The sequence below is a fragment of the Parasteatoda tepidariorum genome, chromosome 5, assembly GCF_982258835.1.
Source record: "Parasteatoda tepidariorum strain Cologne lab strain chromosome 5, Ptep-v5.0, whole genome shotgun sequence".
Taxonomy (NCBI): domain Eukaryota; kingdom Metazoa; phylum Arthropoda; class Arachnida; order Araneae; family Theridiidae; genus Parasteatoda; species Parasteatoda tepidariorum.
In genome coordinates this window covers 82327907-82350166 of record NC_141759.1, presented here as the reverse complement: position 1 = coordinate 82350166, position 22260 = coordinate 82327907, and the positions used below count along the sequence as shown (strand labels likewise).

The 22260-nt window shown below is 28.7% G+C and overlaps 1 protein-coding gene across 1 annotated transcript; it reads right to left on the bottom strand.

The window, feature by feature from the left end:
- Positions 1-5747: 5747 nt before the first annotated feature.
- On the bottom strand, positions 5748-16218 carry LOC107437960 (stromal cell-derived factor 2). Its single transcript, XM_016050111.4, has 6 exons — positions 15985-16218; positions 15791-15900; positions 14725-14807; positions 12323-12462; positions 7972-8053; positions 5748-6031 (listed from the first exon to the last, which is right to left on the bottom strand). The coding sequence occupies exons 1-6, from the start codon at positions 16058-16060 to the stop codon at positions 5860-5862; spliced, it is 663 nt and encodes a 220-aa protein (XP_015905597.1). The 5' UTR covers positions 16061-16218; the 3' UTR covers positions 5748-5859.
- Between the last annotated feature and the right edge of the window lie 6042 nt (positions 16219-22260).

The window sequence follows — 22260 nt, the reverse complement described above, 5'->3', positions numbered from 1 at the left end:
TTGAAAAAAAACTGTATTAAGATCAAGTGTCATCCACTATAAGCTTTAAAAAAAATGCATTTGAACTTTATAGTGGATGAATAAGAAGTATTTTTTTAACGATTGAAAATTTGAACAAGATATAGGGAGAGTGGGAACTAATAGTAGGAATTTAATAAAAACTCAAAAAACAAATCGATGTCACAAAATTGTTAATTTCACAACCTATACAATAAAGTAAAATACTATCAGTGGTGTAAGTGATCCTCTAAATAAGAGGCGGGGGCTGAAATATTTCATTTTTGTAACTTAAGTATTATTTCCTTTAATTTTCGTAGCTATAACAAATATTTAAGAAAAAATATTAAAGCAAAAAAAAAAAATATATATTTTTTTTTAATTATAATAAAAACACTAAACTAATGAGTCAGAATCTTATTCAATGTTTCAAAATAAATATGAAACAATGCAAAATTTCTTTTATAAGCATTTTGGAAGTTTTCTTATTTATATACCTATTAGAATACTATTCTTCGTCTTATTTACATAAGATATGCAGTCTTATTTATATATGATTATGCATATTATCAAATAAATAATTAAACTATGTATAAATTAAACATCTTATACATAGTAAAAATAAAAATGATATGATTGCAACATTGGTTTAAAAGAAAAAAGTCTAGGTGTCTACACACTAAACATGACTATATTCCACAAAACTTAAACAAAATTAAAATGTAAATCGAACAAAATAAAAAACAATTTTAATTAAATTAAATTTTTTATTAAGGCATAACACTGATTGTTAGACAGTAATTTAATAGTAAAGTATGTAAAAAATCAAAACTGCAGCTTTTCTTAAAGTATGCTAGATTTCTATGCTTAAATTTTGTTATGGTTTTTCTTTTGGCTGCATAATTTGACCAACAATAAAAATCATACGAAAATAAAAAACAGTTTATAAACAAAAAATCTTGCAAAAAATTCTAGAATCTTGATTTAACGAGCTTGTAATATAAGCATGTCTCTCAATTGTTTTTAACTTTGAAATAACTATACCTATCACTTTATGAAACTTGCACAGAGCTATATTACTTTATACAATAAAATTGCTGAGAAAATCATCACATTTTGATTAAAAACTCTCAATTTTTTTTTATTAAGAAAATCTTATTAAAAACACAATTTTGAAAAATAAATTAGTGAAAAATTTTTTTCAACCACACTACATTTCATAGTTTAATAATTTTCATTCTTGTAAACTGAATACCTGGATGGTTACCCTATCTTTTTTTTTTTTTTTAACTATATTAAAAAAACATTTTATCATAATTCTTAATCAAAAAAGGATAAAATTTTTGAAACAATTCAAAAGTATAAGTTGAAGTAAATATACATCCAAAAATTCCTACATTTTAAATTTCTGCTATACCTATTTATTTTTAATTAGTTAACTACAAAATATTCAGTGTGGTATCGGTCCTCATTAAACTGTTCTACCGTAAAGTGCTCGACTTCACGAGTAGGCTGTTGGGCTACCAAAGCAAGGGAGCCATCCCTTATGCAGAGGATCAAAATTGTGATCGCATGTTTCGGATCATCCTCAGGGATGTTCCCCAGACCGTCGTTAATAGGCCATTGTACAGCTCTAGTGCGACATACATAAAGTACCTACCCAGGGTTGCCACTCAAATCTGGAAAAAAATTCCCTGTGTTTTCCCTATGCATATTATACACAATATATTAAGAGGAAACACACAATCACTGTGCTCTTGTATAAGCTATATTGGGCTAACTATACTAGTTATAATTGCCGAAAAAAACTTAAAAGAAAAAAGGAACAGCTGAACATACTTAAAACAAATAATGCTATAGTGAATGAACTAATTTAAAATAGCTGAAATATCAGCCTCAAATATTCCATAGATTGCCCTTTGAGTGGTTACCATTTTTTAAAAGACGGAGACAAAAAAATCCCTATATTTTCCCAGTTTCTAAAGAAAAACTCAAAATTCCCTGCATTTTCAGGTGATTTTTAAATTCCCTGTATTTTCCAGGTTTTCCTGTGGAGTGGCAACCCTGCCACCTACGTATATTAAAAAGAACATTCTCATAATTTATTTTCATTCTTCATAATTCTTATGAAGATTGGTCGTAATCAGAAAGATAAAATTTTTGAAGCAATTCAAAAGTATAAGTTGAACTAAATAATGGACATCCGATAATTCCCACAGTCTGCTACACCTAATTATATTTAATTTGTTTATTACAAATTATTCAAAACATTTAAACTGAGCATCATTCATTTTCGAAGAAGAAATATGTACTGATTTTTTTGTTCATTATACATACGATACATATATAATTAATGAATATATGCAAAGAAATGATGTATATTTAAAGCAGAGTGTTTGTCTTTTGCAAACAAATTCTGAATGGTATCTTCCAACATTTCTTCGATGCAGTGCCTATAAGATTTGAATATAATTTAAAACTTAAGAATACTTATATATATTCATATATAAACGCAATGCTTATGGTATAAACAAATTTGCAACTCAAAAGTTTTCACTTTATGCAAACTGTAAAATGTTGTTCTGTTAACTAAAGTCTGTTGTGGTCAGTTTATTATAATTTATATGAGAGAAAATTTGTAAGATAGTTTTATGATATGTATAAATTATAATAGCCAGGACAAATGGAATGCATTTAGATTAGATATCTCATTTAACTCGAAACATTCAGAAAAATTTAGGAAGTAGATTAAAAATTTACCTAAATGTTTCTCAATTTTTTACAGTCTAGTTTATAAGCTTATGTTATAGTTGAGAAAATAAATAAATACATTTAAAGGTTTCCGGGATGTTAAGAAAAAGAATGAGAAATAAAATGAAACAGTTTTTATAAATCCTTAATATGGCTGATTCTTGATTATTTGGGGTTTGAGGTAAAGGTAACTAAATGTAATTTTTTACAAAATAGTTCAAAATTTTTTTAAAAAAAATTATTTTAATAAAATGCAGAGTGATATTCTTTTAAAAATCTTCAGGATAAAAAATAAAATTGCAAAACAAGAAACTTTTCTACTAAGAAATAATAGCAATATTGTAATTCTTAATAATGGTTACAGCTTCAAATACAATGAAGCTAAATTCTAAATAATTAACATAAATAATTTAAAAATTCAATTTTCATACATTATCTTAAAAACTATTTCTTGAAATATAATTTTAAATTTTCTCCTTCCTTATTTCTAACAATTGTGAATTTATATTTTCTAATATATAAAAACCTAACATTTCTATGTAAATTAAATTAATTTATATGGCAGAAAAATATAATTTAATGAACAAATAGTCAGGTAATAAAAATGTTCTGTGTATTTGTCAAGTGATTACTGTAATGCCGTAAAAAAAAGCGTAATATATTAATTTTATATGCAATCATACTTTTATTACATTTTAGTTTCATTCATTGAAAATTAATTAATGCATCTTATTCCATTGGTTAATGAAATAAGTATACAAGTCACTAGGTAACCTTTGAATATAATTGCGGTAACTATCGCAAATCTTGACCGCAGATTAAAACTAAAAGATATTGCTTTCTTTATTCTTATAAAATATAGTTACGAAGAGTGTAAAATTTTTAATTTTTATTGCATAGAATATTTAAATCTTAGTAAACAATTTACTTCTGATGCGACAAATTTATTGAAATTTCTTTTTAAAAAATATTTCTTAAATTGAACTTTAAAATTGTCATCAATTTATAAATGATGCAATAGCAACAAGTTGGTTCATAGGAATTCATGAACAATTTTTTTATTATTTTTACATATAATGTTACTTAAGATAATCCTCAATTTACAACCCCTGATAATCGGGAATCAGCTATTTTCTTTACCGATCGCTTTGCTTAGCACTTTATCATTTGCTGTTTATATGTGTCTTTATCAAAATATACATCTATATACATATATATATATCTATATTACTAAAATACAAAGTATCACAAGTTTTTGTTTCAAAAATGTATCTTGTTGCACAATGCATTTACTGTATAAAACAAAAAAGAAAAAAAAAGAAACAGTGTACTTGTTAAAATTCAAACTTTATGAACTTGCATTATACACAAGATTATATTAAACTAATTTGCAATAAAGACTTGCGTCATTATTTCATTTACCAAAACACGAAGACAAAAAGTATTGATAATATAAATTGACAAAAGCAAAAATAAATGTGCATTAGTTTTAAGTTTGAATGCTAATTCATGCTTATATTGTGAACAACAAAACTCACACTTTTCAAATTCAACCCAAATCCTTTAATCTCACCTTGTCATATTAAAGGAATGTCTCGCATCAATTATTTTACTCACAAATTCTTAGTCAAAACTTCAATTTCTTGAAGTCGTCGAAAGTTCAAATTCAGAATGAGAAAATAATTACTTGTATTTAAATTAAAAAGCAAAATTGAACAAATAATAAAAATGAAGAAAATAAAGAGTATATTTATATTTTATTCTTAAATAAACAAATAGAAAAAGAGGAGCCAATTATCACAATTTATCCAGAATATGATTTCATAATAGAGATGAAAATCTTACTGTTGAGTATTAAAAATCACAGCTTTTGAGAATTTCTGTAATAATCTCTTTAAAATAAGTTTTTTTTCTCCCTTAACCATCAAGAGTTATGAAATTTTGTTGTGCGATAGTAGTATATATAATGATAATGGTGTATTTAAATAGCAAAATTGAACAATTATTAAAAAATGAAGAAAATGGAGTATATAATGCTTTACTTTTAAACAAAACAATTAGCAGAAAAATAGATGCCAATTATCAAAATTTATCCAGAATAAGATTTCTTAATCAAGATGAAGACTAACCGTTGAGTATTAAAAATAACAGCTTATTAAAATTTCTGTAATAATCTGTTTAAAATAAATCCCCCCCCCCCTAAACCATCAAGAGTTATGAAATTTTGTTGTTTGCAACTAACCTACTATAACTTTTTTTACTCCTTAAGCAATTTTAAAGTAAATAATAAAATATGATTTGGTTGAAAAAAGCAACAAAACTCTAGTTTTTACCCGTTCCCAGAAGCTATATTTAATCTTCTCACTTTATAGAAAAGCAAAATAACATTGACTCAATCATGAAATGCAGTGAGTCAAAGATTTTAGGGTTTCAAATGCAGGATGATAAAAAGGCAATTGGGGTTAGTTTCAATTTAAACAAAAATTAGAACATTTATTTGGCATAACCAATTCAATTTTATCATTTTAATTGTTGTATAAATTACAATTTAGTACTTTTATCAAAATGTTAGTTTTATTTCTTTAACAGTAAATTCGTGTATAATTTTATTATAAAATTAATTAGTATATACACCTGAAGAGTGAATTTCATAAATACTAGCTGTATACCTTTTTGGGGTATTCCACATCTGATTTCTGATGTAAACAGGCAATTTTTTTTAGAAAAACAAATCAGAAATTTGAAACCAAACTGCATAAAAATGATTTGCTATAAAACTGCAAGGTGTTAAGAATCATACATTTTCAAAACTTTTGAGATTTTAAAAAATTAATTTATGAAAATCCAGAAATTACTGAATCATGCCTTACTTCGGTTTTTTAAAAACCGTTTTAAATACAATATTTTAATAGTTTCTCCCAAAACGATAGGAAATCCAACTTTTTTACAAATTTAGTAAGAACATCTGACTGAAACAAACATTTAAAAAAACAGTCACATTCATATAAATAATTTTAATAAAAACAAAAAAAATATCGATATCACAGAGTGATTCAAACATACAAAAAAAAGGTCCTAATCAATTTTACAAATGATCTAATAAAATAAGTATTACAGTTCTGTATGAATATGTCCAGTTGCTCCGACAGAAAAGTCTGTGGGTTTAATAAATACCCCTTCTGCAGTTTTCCAGAAACAATTACTGTCGGAATAAGGAAGAGCACAAACTTCTCTTTGGCCTGCAATGGGTCGACCATAAGTATTACCAGATACGGCCATCCACCTGGAATAAAGAAAAACATATTCATTCTCAGATTTATAGACATGCAGAAGGTTCTTTAGAAATAATAACTGATGACAGTGTTCTAAGCGTTTTTAGAAAGGTAGCCAGCCCTGCCTTTTTTATGTTCTCTCTTTGTCCCTTAAGTAAAAATAAGCTGCCATTTTTTAAAAACACTTCAATTTTTATTTATATTTGATTTTTTTAAAAATTTATTCACTATTTAAATAATAATTACACACTGGTAAAATTAACTGTGTTTATGGGTTTAATTCTGATTCACTATTACAAATATTTATTTTGTAAGGATCATTCTCTGATTAAATTTTGTAAGTGATTTTAAAATTATTTTTTAAATAAATAACTTTTGGTTTTAAGAAAAAGCACATTCAAATATTAAATTTCTCATAATTATCAGTTTAAATTACAAAAAAAAAGCTTTCAAGCTGTTTAACAATTATATATATATATATATATATATATATATATATATATATATATATATATATATATATATATATATATATATATATATATATAGTTTACTTTTTCTTAAAACAATTTGTGCACAGTAATTGTCTTTTAGCCTGCTCTTAATTATTTTTATAAATGACAATTTTTTTTCTTCTTATTTTGATTATGAGAGAGAATTATTTTCTGAGATATACACATAAAATAGTATAAGAGGGTAATTTAAAAATTGTTGACCAAATTCTGATATTACATAATGGTACACATTTTGATACATTTTTACTGTGTTAAGTGAGTGCCCTTTCAAAACTCAAAGTGCCCTTTTCAGAGAGGCAGCAACCTGCATGTTTTTATTCCTAAGGAGAACACTGAATATGTTCTGCTTAAATACAGCTTCAAATTTATTACTACATAACTGAACTATCTAAAATACTAATAAAAATATGAAGAAAAAAAACACAAAAAATATTTTTGCTGCTGTGTTTTGTACAGTAAGTTACTGATTTATTTGTCTGATTATAAGTCTTTCTCAGAGAAGCAAATTGTAATAATTTAATTTTATAAGATTTGTTTCTAGCAATGGCACAGTGTTAACAGTAAAAATTAATGTCAAATGAATTTTTACGAATAAATTAGAGGGATTCTTTATTTGAAAAGTAAATATTAAAGCATATGATTTTAATATTTCAATCATGTTAATCTGACAATATTTCAGAAACAGTAATAAATTTTGTTTTCTAACTAAAAAATATTTAAAAGTTAACTTTTACGGTAAAAGAAAATTCGTAATTCTTTTTTTTTTTTTTTAATATTTGTCATAGATAATTTTTTTACTTTTTAATCTTCTATGTTCAGTGCAATTTAGACTAAATAAATTTATTTAATTTATATTATAGCATGACTTCCAACATTGGAGAAATAAAATAACAGTGATTTTACTACCGACATTTTTTATGCTATGAAAAAAGTTTTGATGCATCATGCATAATCATATAAGTCAAAAAGAAACATTTAAAATTTGACCTAAAAACATTTAAAATAGTCATAAAATACAGGAGTCTTGGTTAAAAAAACAGGAAACTTGGCAGGGATGTTATAGTTATTACATGAAAAATTTAGTTATGTATGTGTAATTCATATTAGTATTTCTGACTAGAATCTAAATACAATCTGATTTTTTATGATTACAGACATATGTTAACACTAGCCTTTAAGACAGGGCTTTCTAGTTTTCGTGGCCAGCTACCCAAACATGGTTGTGCATCCCTGTTTTAGATCTCATTTCAAAATTGGCTTTAAGAAGATTAAAAGTTATAAACTTTTCAAAATACAAAATAAATTTGTATAGCATACAATATTAACTGCAACTATTTAGGATTTAACATCCAGATCTAAAATGTCTATTTTCATAGGAAATTAATACAAAAACAATTTTAATAAAGTATATGAAAAATCATCGTTAAGAAACTTACATGTCTGTGTCTGCATGCTTAAATCGTACATTTCCGTTTCTTTCCCAAAAATCAGAACTACAGGTGACTACCCAATGATCTCCTAGAGCAGTAAGAATTTACATTAACAAACAAAATAAATAAAAATGCACGCAATAAATAAAAACGGAAACAGATTTACTAAAAACTTTTTTTGAAAACAAAAAGACAGAAGTTATTTTAATAGTTAAGTTATAAGCAATTATTAAACTTACAGAAAGAGAGAAAAAATTTTAATTTGTGAAAAATACTGCAGTGTGTCACTACAAAAATATAATTCCAATTCACCAGTATATAAGACATGTTAACTCAATTCAATGGTAGGGTTGGGGTGCCTTTTCATAGCTGAAGGTTGACATTGTTGGGGATGAGAGTGTAGTCAGAAAGTAAAAAAGAGGAAATCCAAGAATATATATATATATATATATATATATATATATATATATATATATATATATATATATATATATATATATATATATATATAAACAAAAATTTGACAAAAAAAAGTGCGATTTTTAAACTTGTAAACCATGTGATTATAAATCCCGATATGAGGCTTTTAAATCACGTGAATATGAAACTCTACATCGAATTTAAAAAATGCGAAAATACAAATCATGATGCGTAATTTTTAGATCAAGATGCATAATTTTAAAATCACGCGATATTACAGCCGCAAAAACGAATCACGACATTGGATTTTAAGCTCGCGTAGGGTTTTAAAAGCTCGTAAATACAAATCGCGATATTGGTTTTTTAAATTTCGTAAATAAGAATCGCAATGTACAATATTTAAATTGCCTGAATAAGAATAACAACATTCAACTTTTAAATCTGGTAAATACGAAAATCGCGATTTTAAAAATGCAAAAATACAAAACACGATATTAGATTTTTAAATCTCGTAAATACGAGTCATAATGTACGATATTTAAAAAGCGTAAATAAGAATTGCAATGCGCAACTTTTAAATCAGGTAAATACTAAAATCTATGATTGATATTAAAATCGCGTGAATAAAAATCGAGATATTTGCAGAGTCTGGCCTTGGGATTTCTAAAAGGCTTGTTTGAATTGTTTTTTGTTTACACAATAAATAAAAATTTACAAGATTAATTGAATGAGCAAATAAATATTTTCACCGCAAATCCACCTCTATTTTTTTTCGCTTTTTTTTGTTTGCTTTCACTCCAGAATACAAGAAGCAGCGACGTCTAAATTACGAAAATACGAGCTATCCCGCCGACGGATAAAAAATACGGAAAATCTCATTTTCTGTGCGTGAAATCGGAGAAAATAGCTAATATAAGTAAACAAGCGGAAGGGTTAGCAGCTAGGACGTAGTTTGAATTTTCTGTTTTTCTTTGAAAATCATAAATAAATATAATTATTTGACTTCAACGACTGAATTTTTTTTAAAAAAAAAACGGGATATTTATAAATAAATAAAAAAACGAAACTTTTAGAGAATCTGAGTTTTTGATAAAAAGGCTGAAATTCGAGAGACAAAAGCAAAAAGAATCTCATCCCTGTATAAAGGTCAACCAGTTTTATCCTAAGGAAATGATTTTTAGAGAAACTTCAGAGGGAGGAATGACGACTTCAATAATTTCGCTCCGCGGAAAATTAAATTCCTCATAAAATATTTTAACTTGTGCAAAAAAAAATTTCAGCGGAAATTAGCGGGAAAAATGGAAAAATCTGATAAAAAGCGGAAATCCGCGAATCCGGGAAGAATCTCATCCCTGCATTGTCAATATCTACTCTCCCCACAAAATGAAAGAGAATTTTTTTTTTTTTGAATGGGTTTAATTTTTAAAATACCTTAACAATAAAACATTTTTATTTGACTTTGAAAGAGAAAATTATATATATCAATAATGTAGTTCATTATAATTTTGTTGCATCATAATGTATTATCTATTCTATATTGCTTAGATATCAGAGATTGGTCAGATATTGCTTAGATATCAGATTTCTTCCATTGTAATTATAATATTTAAATTTTACGCTATAACATATTTTTTTTTATCCTCATCATTAAGCTTTTAGCAATGATTAAATGTAAATTTAAACCAACCTATTTATTGCAAAAATAGAAAAATTTTTACATTTAAAAAGTTTATTTTAGGTTTAAAACTAAAAGAAAAATTAAAGAACAGAAGTCACCAATAAGTAAAGCCCAAAAACTCCGAAACTACAAGGCCATGAGCGTGGACACTGACAAACAACTCTGCCCCTAGATGGGGCATCAGAAAAATACTGTGGCCAGGTAAACTGACAGATACAACGGCAACACACCACGCCTCCCCCAATGAGTCCCCAACCTCGGGCCTACCCTAGCAACTGCAATGTTGCCACCAGAGCTAGGTCCCATCATCTGACCTCATCTCCTAAGATGCCTAATTTATTGTTTATTTATTACGTCACAATTTAGAGAAACATATAATTTTAGACAATTACTATTATTAAGAGCAGTGTTTCCCAAAGTGTGGTAAGCGTACCCGCAGGGGTACGGGAACAGTTTAGTGGGGGTACCCGTTCTTATTCGAAATATCTTGCAACAAACAAAAATTTCAAAAAAATTTATTTAAAAACAAAGCTAGTCATGAAAATTTACGGTTACATACTTTTCTATTGGCTATTTTTTGCTGAGTTAACAGTTAATAATGAGTGGTGTCAAGAGCCAGTTGTGATTTTTAACTTTTGCGCAATTTTTTATAGTAAAAAATACATTCATTTTTTTAGTGGTACACAGTGTTACGAAAAATTTAGAAAGGGTACACTAAAGTCATAAGTTTGGGAAACACTGATTTAAAGAAATAGATAATTTCAGACATTGTGTAACTATTGTAGAACATTGACTATTGACATTTAAGATCCATGGGAGCTGAATGCCAAAAACAATGTCAAAACAGAAGAAGCGTTGCTAAACATTACATATTATAAAGACATATCAAGATAAACAAATACATTGGATGAGATAAAATAGGAAAAACACTAATATGATAAAGAATGGGAAGTCAGAAAAATTACATACATGGATTAAAATTTGAACACGATTTTCATTTAAAAAATTGTTAATAACAACTATATATGATTTTTAATAACAGTTGCCAAAAATGATTACATTTAAAATTTGTAGTGATTATGCATATGCACATAAGTTTGATATTAAATAACAGTAGACTATAATCAGGATATGACAATTTGTTCATATAGTTGCATTAAATTAAATATGGCTTGCTAGTAGATATATACAAGATTATTAAGGTATTATGTATACATTTCATAAAAACTTGATATAATGTAATAATAATAATCGTAATAAGTTCTTCCACAGCATGATCCGAAACTTTGCTTAGGCTTATAATTATAATCATGAATACTTAACATGAATTATTAATTGTCATAATTACATTCAATCATGACTTACACAGGCTCAAGTTAATCAAGCATTTTAAATATGCACATAAATACAATGCATCTATTGATCTTTGAACATTAATGCATGAGGTCAAAATTATATGTAATTGGAGGTTTTCATATTTGCAGATGGTGATAGATATTTATAGATAAGTTCTCATTAATTATATTACAAGTTAAACAGTTCATTTAATGTTTTTTCTAAGAACCCAATATTGATTATTATTAAAGTAAAAACATGAAATAGATATATTAAACTGTTAATTGGAAATTACTATGATATTAATGTATAGTGCAGAAGTAATGCTTTAAAAATAAATTTAAGGAAAAACATTTTCTCATTTATTTTAACATGCTTGAACTTTATGTTAATCAATATGTTTACTAACATATTACAATATTAAATAAAAAAATGGAGAATGAAAAAATTTTAAATCAATTTAAAATAGGCTTTTTTTTAATTAAAAAAAATGATTTTTAAACTATTACAATGACATGTAGTTGATACACGTTTGTCTATACCAATAACAGAAATTTTTTAAAAAAATAATAAAGTATAAAATTCCGAAAGTCATTTAACTCCCATTTATACTTTTGATTCCAGCAAACATAATAGATCTTTAATGAGATAAAAAAAAAAATCCACTAATTTTTCTCTTCTTAACTCACTTAAAACATTTACAATAAAAACATTTACTTAAAATAAAGGCTTTTTTAAAAAGTAAAAAGAATGAGTTGGAAAAAATCAACAGAATTAGATAAAGTAAATAAATTATTAACGAAAAGATAAAATATGTTTCATAGCTAAATGAAAAAAAAAATAGCTTGTAATTTCAAGATTGTTAAAAAATTAAGCTTTCATAGTAAAGATTTTCTGCTTTAAATATCAATTAAATTTTTCAACCTGTATCTCCTTCACCATTTTCTCCAAAACAGCTAACTTCTTGGTTACTTGATAAAGGTGAATGAAAATGGTGACTGTGGAGATTTTTTTTAGTTTGTAAGTGTTCCAATCTTATTGTCATTCCACATGGTATAGGTTCCCTAGATAAAAATGAAAAGATAATACATTTAATTTAAATAAAACAATTTAAAAAAATGTTTTATAAATATCATACAGAGTCAACGATTTTATCAAATGAATAGAATCAACTATTTAAATCACTATTTTAATCAAGAGATTGAGTAATTGATTCTTTTTAAAGTAATAAAATAATTTTAAAGTTTTTATACAAATATTATTATATATATTGACAAATAGAATTTAAGAAAAACACTTTTAATTTAAGCAAAACAATTAGATTTTTTTAAAGAAAAAAAAAACAAATATTATTTTATAAAAATCATACAGTGTCGATGATTTGCATCAAATGAGAAGAATCAACTATTTAAATCAAGATTTTAATCAAGAGATTGATTCTTTTTAGAATAATAAAATAATTTTGAAGCTTTTATAGAACTATTATCATACATATTGATAAATAGAAAATAAATATGTAACATTTTTTCACATCTATGCATAGGTATGCAGATGATCTTTTGCTTCTTTTTTATTTATAAAAAAATATAGCAATAGTAAAAGTTCGATTTGTATATTTTTTTTATTGGCAGTGTGTATGAAAACAATGTCATATTTTTTAAAAAATTTAAAGTAATTAATTATATTAGATATTTTTCAGTTTTACGTCAAGTCATTAATAACATCAAATACATTTCAGTGTGAAATTGATACGTTAACTGATTACAGAAAGGACAAAAAAAAAAACAAAAAAAAAATAGTTCAATAGAAAATCTCTAAAAACCTTAACACTAGGTTTTTCCAGTTTTCATGTAACACAAATATTTAATTTGTGGATGCTAGTTTGCTCCACAACTTGAGTTGAGAATTATTTGGGCTTGAATTTGCCTTTAAAATTGCCAAATAAGAAGGTGAACTTCACTGTTTCGAATTTTTTTCTAGTATATTTGTTCATTGATATTAGCAATACAGAAAAACTCAAATATTTCAATACAGGGTTGCCACAAAAAAAATGAACAAAATAGTTGCTTTTAGTAGCCTAAAGTATGAAAATAGTTGCCTAAATAAGAACAGAAATTCAGCAAAAATAAGACTGAAATTTTATTAAATGACTTAATTGTCATATACCATGATACATTTAGTCAAGTTGGTGGCAAATACGATAATTTTTATGTAAACGATAGTGTTCTAGCACTAAATTTTTATATAAAAAAATTAGTATATTTGCAGAAAATTAAATACTTTTAGTTACTAGACTTCATTCAAAAAATACTTTTTCATTAAAAAAAAAACACACTTTTTCTAAGAAATTTTTCCTTTCATATCAATAATTGATTTAGCAAATATATATATATATATATATATATATATTGTGAAAAGTGATTACTCAAATTCAAAATTCATGTATCGTATTAAAAATTGAGATTTTTAAAATCACGCAGAATTTCTGAGCAATAAGCGTTCAAAAGGCAATCGAGAAATGAAATAGACTTAGAATCTATGCAAATTGAACGCATTAAAAAGTGATGACTCAAATTTGCAATCTAAAACTTTTTATTCTTTGATGTTTTAATTATTTATTTAATTTTTTTAAATTTTATTATATTTATTTTACATTTCCTAAGAAAAGAAATTCAGTGTCTTCAGAAGATTTCGCAAGCTGCAGGTTTTTAATCCAATTATGCTAAAAAAAAACATTGCTAGGAGTACAGAAAAGTCTCCTAATAGTCTCCTTTTCCTGAAAATAGTTGCTTTTTTAGTCTTTTCAGGCAAAAAAAAGTTGCCATAGTCGCCTCATGCTGAAAATAGTTGCAAATAGCTGCATTTTAGTCGCCTGTGGCAACCCTGCAATACAGTAAAATACACAATTTATGACGAGCACTGAATGAAGATTAAAGAAGTGTGACAAGTACTTTTTCTGTAGAAACCATAACGCGGACAAAAATTATCTCCAGTCATATGGAATGAAGATTAGTCACATTCCCATTGCACAAAATTCATGTGTTTTTGCATACTTCTTGTCTACATAATTAAACTTGAGGCTTATTAGCTTAATACAATTACTTCGGAAAGATGTGTTTGCGTCTTCGGAAAGAACTTTTCAAAGTTGTACCTTGGCAACCCTAACCTCGAGGCAAATTAAACCTAATAATTTGTAGTATAATTTTAAGTTGCTAAGCTAAATTAATACTATTTGGATACTTCAAAAGTCATAGATTTTAATTTTCAAAACAATTTAAATACAACAATAAAATTTACAATTGATACAAAAATATTCATCGACTTACCCACGTTTACATGTTTTTCCACTTTTTCCTTTGACTACCCAATGACTATTCACATCATCTGTGTCAGTAATAGCAGTAACAGACTACATAAATTAAATCATTATTATTATTAAAATAAACTGTACAAATATAATCACAACATAGAGAAAGTAAATGAAATGAAAAAGTATTACATAGAATTTCCTATACTTAAATAATGTTAAGTTTACAGAAGGCAAACATGCAATTTTAAAACTGAAGATAAATTTTTTAAACTTTATACATGGAACAGAAACTAACTGTTTAGAGACCTTTTGCAAAATTTCTCACATTTATAGTAGATTTCACTTTATGTAGTACTAAACCAACATTAGCGATTCTTATCAGTTCAATTTAGAAGATCAGCGAAGGATATATTACATAGTTATAATAATTAAAGGGACCAGATGATTTATACATATTGATCTACCAGGGTTATTTCCGTATCCTGATCCGTTGCGCCAACGACAATCGGCAAATAGATTTTAAACTTGCAAATATTTAAAAAAAAAAAAAAAAAAATGTAGATGCTTGCCCTGGGGGTATATATGAGTTATACCTTTAGAAATGGCCCCTTTCTGTGATGTTTTTTTTTTAATTTCTCGCGGGCCATTGCCCGGAAGTTTCCAAAACTTGGTGATGATTCTGCCACAAATCACAATACGGAAATCTCGACATGGCGATTTCCGGTCATCGGGTTGCAGGAAATTGGAAGGAAAAAAAATCGGTACCTTTCCAATTTACTGGTGCAAGTAATTACCGCTATTTTATCCATTTATTATTTATTAACAAAAGACGTCACTTAAATCAAAATAGTCGAATTTACTTCAACTTAGTAACTTTGCAATGGCGACTTGGTGAAATGAAAAAGTAGCAAAAAATCTAAGAACGAGACCAACTCGAAGGGTATAATAACTCGTAGCCACCCTCCGACCCTTACGTTCCTTTCATTTTTTTTTTAAAATAACAAGTTTGAAATCCATTTGGTGACATGGGTCAAACATATTGATCAAGGGGTCAAACATATTGATAAGGTAAAAAAAATCACCTGTTGACCACTGCCAGAGCCGTACTTAACTTCATGAGAGTGAAGCCGGACTTTCAGTTGATTGTTTATTAATTTTATGACCGATCCACAAGTAACATGAGGATATAAATCTGAAAAAAATAAAACAATGTTTACACAAACAATAAAGCAATTCATAAACTCAATCAAAAAGTACTTAGGTATCGTAATATTACCTGAAAACGCAGAAGGTAAAAAGAAAACATTTATTAAAATAGTGACTGAATAGCTTAAAAGTCTATTTAAATACATGGCTCCGGATTATAGATCACAAATAAAAGCAAAAATATCTATTTTCAGAATAAACATAACATTTCATCAAACTATTATTAAATTTAATGTAACTTTTGTTTCTCACTTCTAGCAGAAGCTTGTTTTTAACTTTAAAATGTGTGATGAATCATCTTTTCGGCATATTGCCACCAATTATATTCATAAAATTCTAATTGTATTCGTCCAGGTTAGCAGTTAAAAGCCTATTTTTACTAAGGCATCCACACAATTTTTCGGTGAGAGGCATTGGCGATCGAAAGGGCTACAGATGACTCAGAGAAGAGCCGAATTTCGCATATTTTCAGAAGAAAGTACGTTCTGCACCAAACATAGTTCTAAAAAAAAGCGCTGTTGAAATTTTAGAGAATATTTTTGACAGTTAAATAGGAAAAATATTATGGAAATGGAGGGTCAAGACAAGTCACTCCAAAATAGTTCCAAAAAACGACGCACTATTACTTGTCTTCCACATATGGCGCTAACAGTAGGAGTAGTCTGAGTTTTCGAGACATTTTTCTATTCTTAACATGGCAATCAAAGAGTCGCACTCGTCACCTATTTTCATCATTTAAATAGAAAGTAAATAATATTGGAGATGAATATTCTAAAATGTATACAACAAATAGTGTGATTTTCTAAAAATACAATATAAAGATTTTTTTTTTTTAGGCGATGAAAGAAATTTAAAGTTAATTAAAATCAAGCCCCACAAACATAGAGATTAGGAATTTAATCACAGAGGTTACGTGAGAGCATTTTGTTCGCATTATCTTTAAAACATTTTAAACTTATTGATCAAGTACTAAACAGTTATTTTAAATTTATATATATTTATTTCGAATGTATTAAACTATATATTTGAATCTATACATTTAATTAAAATTCTGATAATTAAAATATTATAAAAATCTATTTAAAGTAAACATTTTTATAAATCAGTACCTGATACATTTCAACTTTGCATTAACAACTGTGGCTTTTCTTTTAATCTAATGAAAATAAAAGCAAATTATATTCTACTTTTTTTTTCGTTACCTATAATATAGAAGTAAAAAATTAATAAAATTCATAAATTTAAAGTCTCGCAGTGGACTGATCGATAAGACACGGTTCCCAGCAGATCACCGAAGTCAAGCATCACTGGCTGCGGTCAGTGTGCGGGTGGGTGACCACTTGGATCAGTCTGCATAGGGAACGAGGGTGTGCGGTATTGGTCCTCGTTAAACTGTGCTACCGTAAAGTGCTCGACTTCGCTCGCAGGTCGTCGGGCTACCGAAGCGGGGGTGCCATCCCCTCCGCAGAGGAACAAAATTGTGATGGCATGTCTTCGGATCATCCTCCGGGATGTTTCCCAGACCGTCGCCAATAGCCCATTGTGCAGCTCTAGTGCGACGTAAAATTAACAATAACAATAAATTAAAAATTTTTTTCAATTTTGGCAAAAATTTGTTCTAATCTATTGAAGAAAAATATAACTTTCCAAATTTAAAATGACTAAGAGTTTTAAATATTTATCAATTCGTAATAATTATCAAACGTTCAATTTAAGTAAAAAATAGAATTATTGAAATTGTATTAAGTTCCTTACATTGAAAATTATGTTGATTTCATGAATAAATAACGTTTATATAAATTGATATCAAACTAAAAATTATTTTTACTAGCAAACATATATGTATGAAGTAAATCTTTATATTTATATCATATATACAAAATATCAAATGTGTAAAATCTAAAATATTTTAAAATTTATTTATTATTCTAAATTGGAACAAAATTTTATTATAATGAAAGAAAAGTCTTTCTCTTTCTCTATACTTCGGGAAAATATATAATATTTCGGGAAAGTATATAATAGGAAGTATTAGAAAGATTTAAATTAGTAAATTAGAGACTTTTTAAAATTTCACTGTAACTACTTAGCCATAATGAAGGAATTTAATTATTTTAAATTACCAAAAAACTGTCTTAATTACAAAAAAAATCCTCTTCCATCGATATACGTATAAATCTCAAAAAAGAAGAGACATTAAAATACTAGTCTCATTAAAAGCTAGTTTTCTGTATCATATTTTTTTCAAACTCACTTTATATAATAGTAACTAGAGGAAGGCACCACTAAGAAAATGGGTAGAGCATGAACTTGATCCCCGCCGGCCGAATACTCCCCGTGTAGTAAATGGTGACTGGTGCACGTTAAATCTGTCAGGGCACAAAGGCCTCCATGCAGTCCTCTGGGGTACTGATGGAGAGTGGTCGTTCTTTGGTTCAGGTCAATGAATAAATGGCTGCATGAATGGGTCCACCTGAAATCATATTCTTGGCCATACATGGCGTCACTGAAAAAACCAAAAACGCACCCTCTGCATTAAATTCGCTTGGTTTCGTCAAACGGGTTTGCTGATATTGGCAAGTGACATTAGAAACAACAGCAACAACATAACTAAGAACACACTCAACACAGTGAGAACAGGTCGAGCCAAATGGCCTTTAAATACTCCAGATACAGTAGTCCGGAAATATGAGCGCTAAAGAGCCTGCAACCTTAAAGAGAATGCCATCCTTAAATAAGTATTTAAATAGGAAAAAAAAGAACTTTTAACCGTTACTTCAATAGCACCCGGCTTCATCTGATCAAGTAGGAGAAAATCTGGTTTTAGAATATTTCCATAGGGTAGAACATAATTTTTTTAACGTTTAAAGTTATTTATTTTTTAGAACTAACTAAAGGATTAAATTATCATTCAAATAAAAATTTAATCAGTATTAGCTACGTGGGGGAAAAAGAGAAGACATAAGGAGTAGGTTATGTCCAACTTTTTCCAATGAAATTTTGGTCTGCACTTTATTAATATGTTCTAAGAATAAATCTTTTGTTGTAGAAAAATGTGTAGGAAATTTAGATACATTTAGATAAGAGAATTCATGAAAGAAATTCACGCTCCCATGAGATTCGTGCTTTTATAATTACCGCTCAATGTTATTACAATGCTCGAAGAAAATCTCAAACTCTATTCATGGATTTCAATTCAAATTCGAAGACAATTTCAAACTCTATTATGGGATTTTATTAATATACAGTCCCACAGTGGACTGAACGTAAAGACACGGTTCCCAGCAGATCACCGAAGTCAAGCATCACTGGCTGCTGTCAGTGTGCTGGTGGGTGTACACGTTGATCAGTCTGCGAAGGGTCCGAGGGTGTGCGGTATTGGCCCTCGTTAAAGTGTTCTACCGTAGAGTACTTGACTTTGCGCGCAGGTCATCAGGCTACCAAAACAGAGGAGCGATCCAATCTACAGAGGATCAAATTGGTTGGTCAATACGAATCCGCATCCGGCTTACACCAACCACAATGCTGACGGTTAATATCCTCAGTGGTAGATGGATCACGGGTTAGAGTCCTTTTGCCGTCAGGCTAACCGCGGGAGGTTCTCGTGGTATTCCTCAACATGTAACGCAAATGCGGGTTAGTTTCATCAAAAAGTCTTCCATGAAGAAAAATTTCTCCCAGCACTTGATACAAAAGTTCCCTTGTTTTCTTGATTGAGATCAAAATTACAAGACTACGGAGTTTAACATTAGTAGCCGGAAATCCAAAAAACTGGGTCGGCTGTTCAACTACGGTTATAAAACAAAAACGCTGTCCTAAATCATCCTCTATATGAATATGGTTTAAAAATTTTAGTTTCTGTTAAATTTTATTTCGCTTAAGTCTTAACATTTTGGAATTTTAATTCTTCAGAAAACCCTAAATTAATTCAGTTTCATATGCAATTCTGTTATAGTAAAAATAATTTCTTTACTTCGTACTAGAGTTGTACTATAGGCAATTGGCAACGGTCTGGTCTGAGGATGATTCGAAGAGAAGCTGCCACAATTTTGATACTATGCAGAAGGGAAGACTTCCCCGCGTGGGTGCCACAACGACCAACGAGCGAAGTCGAGCACTTTACGGTAGAACAGTTTAACGAGAATCGATACCGTGGCCCCTCGGTCCTTTCATAGGCTGATAAAAGTGGTCACCCACCGGTTCATCGACCACTATAGTGATGCTTGACTTCGGTTGATGCACCAGGAATCGTGTCTTACGATTAATACACTCTGGGTTATGTAAAACAGTGCCCCCCAACCTTATAATCGCAGTGGACCGATCTACTTTTGATTATTTTACTGAGCCGGCTGCGAGGAGGCGTTCATTATTTTCACTTTAGATGGTTTTCATTTAATAATTTCAAATTTAACTGCATTTAAACATTATTTTGAAACAAAATACAGGTCCCGCAGTGGGTAGATTGTAAAGACACGGTTCCCAGTAGAACACCGAAGTGAAGCATTACTGACTCTGGTCAGTAAGCGGGTGGGTGACCACTTTGATCAGCCTGCGTAAGGACTGAGGGTGCACGGTATCGGTTCTCGTTAAACGGTTCTATCGTAAAGTGCATGACTTCGCGGGCTGGTCATCGGGCTACCAAAGTAGGGGTGCCATCCCCTCTGCAGAGGATCAAAATTGCGATGGCATGTCTTCGGATCATCCTCAGGGATGTCTCCCAGACCGTCGCCAATAGCCTATTGTGCAGCTGTAGTGCGGCGTAGATATAGTACCCACCTACCTACAAAACAAAATACAGTTACTATGCTCTAACGGTACGGCTTTATGTAACGGATGTTGATTTTAAGTTTAATTCAGATTAAATTTTATCTCAGCTCTTACTTAACCTCTCGTCCATAGAGAAAAAAAACAGTATATAAGATGGATATAATTTAATGTTCCTTGGGCGGTCCGGCATCATTTGACCCACGGACCGGCACCGGTCAGCGTCTAAGGGTTTTGAACACTGGTGGAAGAGTTTTTAACAAAAATGTACCGTGGAATGTTCTTACAATTATACATATCCCTTTGTCGTTTAAATAAATAATCACAAACATTCTCTCGAATTACAAATCAAGCGTTTCCTCTCTAATTACAGAAAATAACAGATTACAAACGAGCCGGAATTTATCTACGCGCAATTTGTTTATTAACATACAAAGAAAACAAAAGTGAATATGATTTGCCATCATTCGCTTACGTATAAAAGCGATTTGTTGACTATTTATCTCCCATTTGCACGAAGTATCGGCAAGGTCGAAAATACATGAAAAGGTTTAATGGTCTTTTTACGAAAAAGGACAAAAATGGCGACGTTCGCTTGACTTTGTCCAATGGAGGTAACCTTTGAATTTAAGCCGACCTTGAATATGATCCACAGCCTATCCTCTTTTTACTGTTTTTTGCCACAGTGGAAATTTATGACACTCTAAAAAGACATAATATGGAAGAGTAGTGCTGCAACACATATGACAATGCAAGGTTTCTGGGAAACAAAGGAAGAAAAAAATTTTAGAATATAAGAACGGTACATTTTTATGAGAATGTTGCTCATATTTGAAATAAATTTTTATAAATAGTTTATTTTTAAGGCCATGAAGCTTTCTGCTAGCTTGCAATACCTAAGAAAATGCATTTAAAAAAATAATTTAAGAATATTTGTCTGACAAAGAAAGATATTCAGATTCCAAATTATTCGACGCACTGTAAGATTCTATGTTAAATCTTAATTATCAGGTGATACCATACAGCTTAATTATCAGGTGATACTATACAGCTGATAATTAAGATTTAGGAACATTTGTCTGATAAAGAAAGATATTCAGGTTCCAAGTTATTAGACGCGCTGTAAGATTCTATGTTAAATCTTAATTATCAGGTGATATTATACAGCTGATAATTAAGATTTAGGAACATTTGTCTGATAAAGAAAGATATTCAGGTTCCAAGTTATTAGACGCGCTGTAAGATTCTATGTTAAATCTTAATTATCAGGTGATATTATACAGCTGATAATTAAGATTTAGGAACATTTGTCTGATAAAGAAAGATATTCAGGTTCCAAGTTATTAGACGCGCTGTAAGATTCTATGTTAAATCTTAATTATCAGGTGATATTATACAGCTGATAATTAAGATTTAGGAACATTTGTCTGATAAAGAAAGATATTCAGGTTCCAAGTTATTAGACGCGCTGTAAGATTCTATGTTAAATCTTAATTATCAGGTGATATTATACAGCTGATAATTAAGATTTAGGAACATTTGTCTGATAAAGAAAGATATTCAGGTTCCAAGTTATTAGACG

Coding starts and splice junctions, on each gene's coding strand:
- LOC107437960 (XM_016050111.4), bottom strand. CDS start 16,060: ATGTATTTAAATAGACTTTTAAGCTATTCAGTCACTATTTTAATAAAT. Junction 14,808..15,790: donor GCTCTGGCAGTGGTCAACAG/GTGATTTTTTTT, acceptor TAATTTATGTAG/TCTGTTACTGCTATTACTGA. Junction 12,463..14,724: donor GGAAAAACATGTAAACGTGG/GTAAGTCGATGA, acceptor ATTTTTATCTAG/GGAACCTATACCATGTGGAA.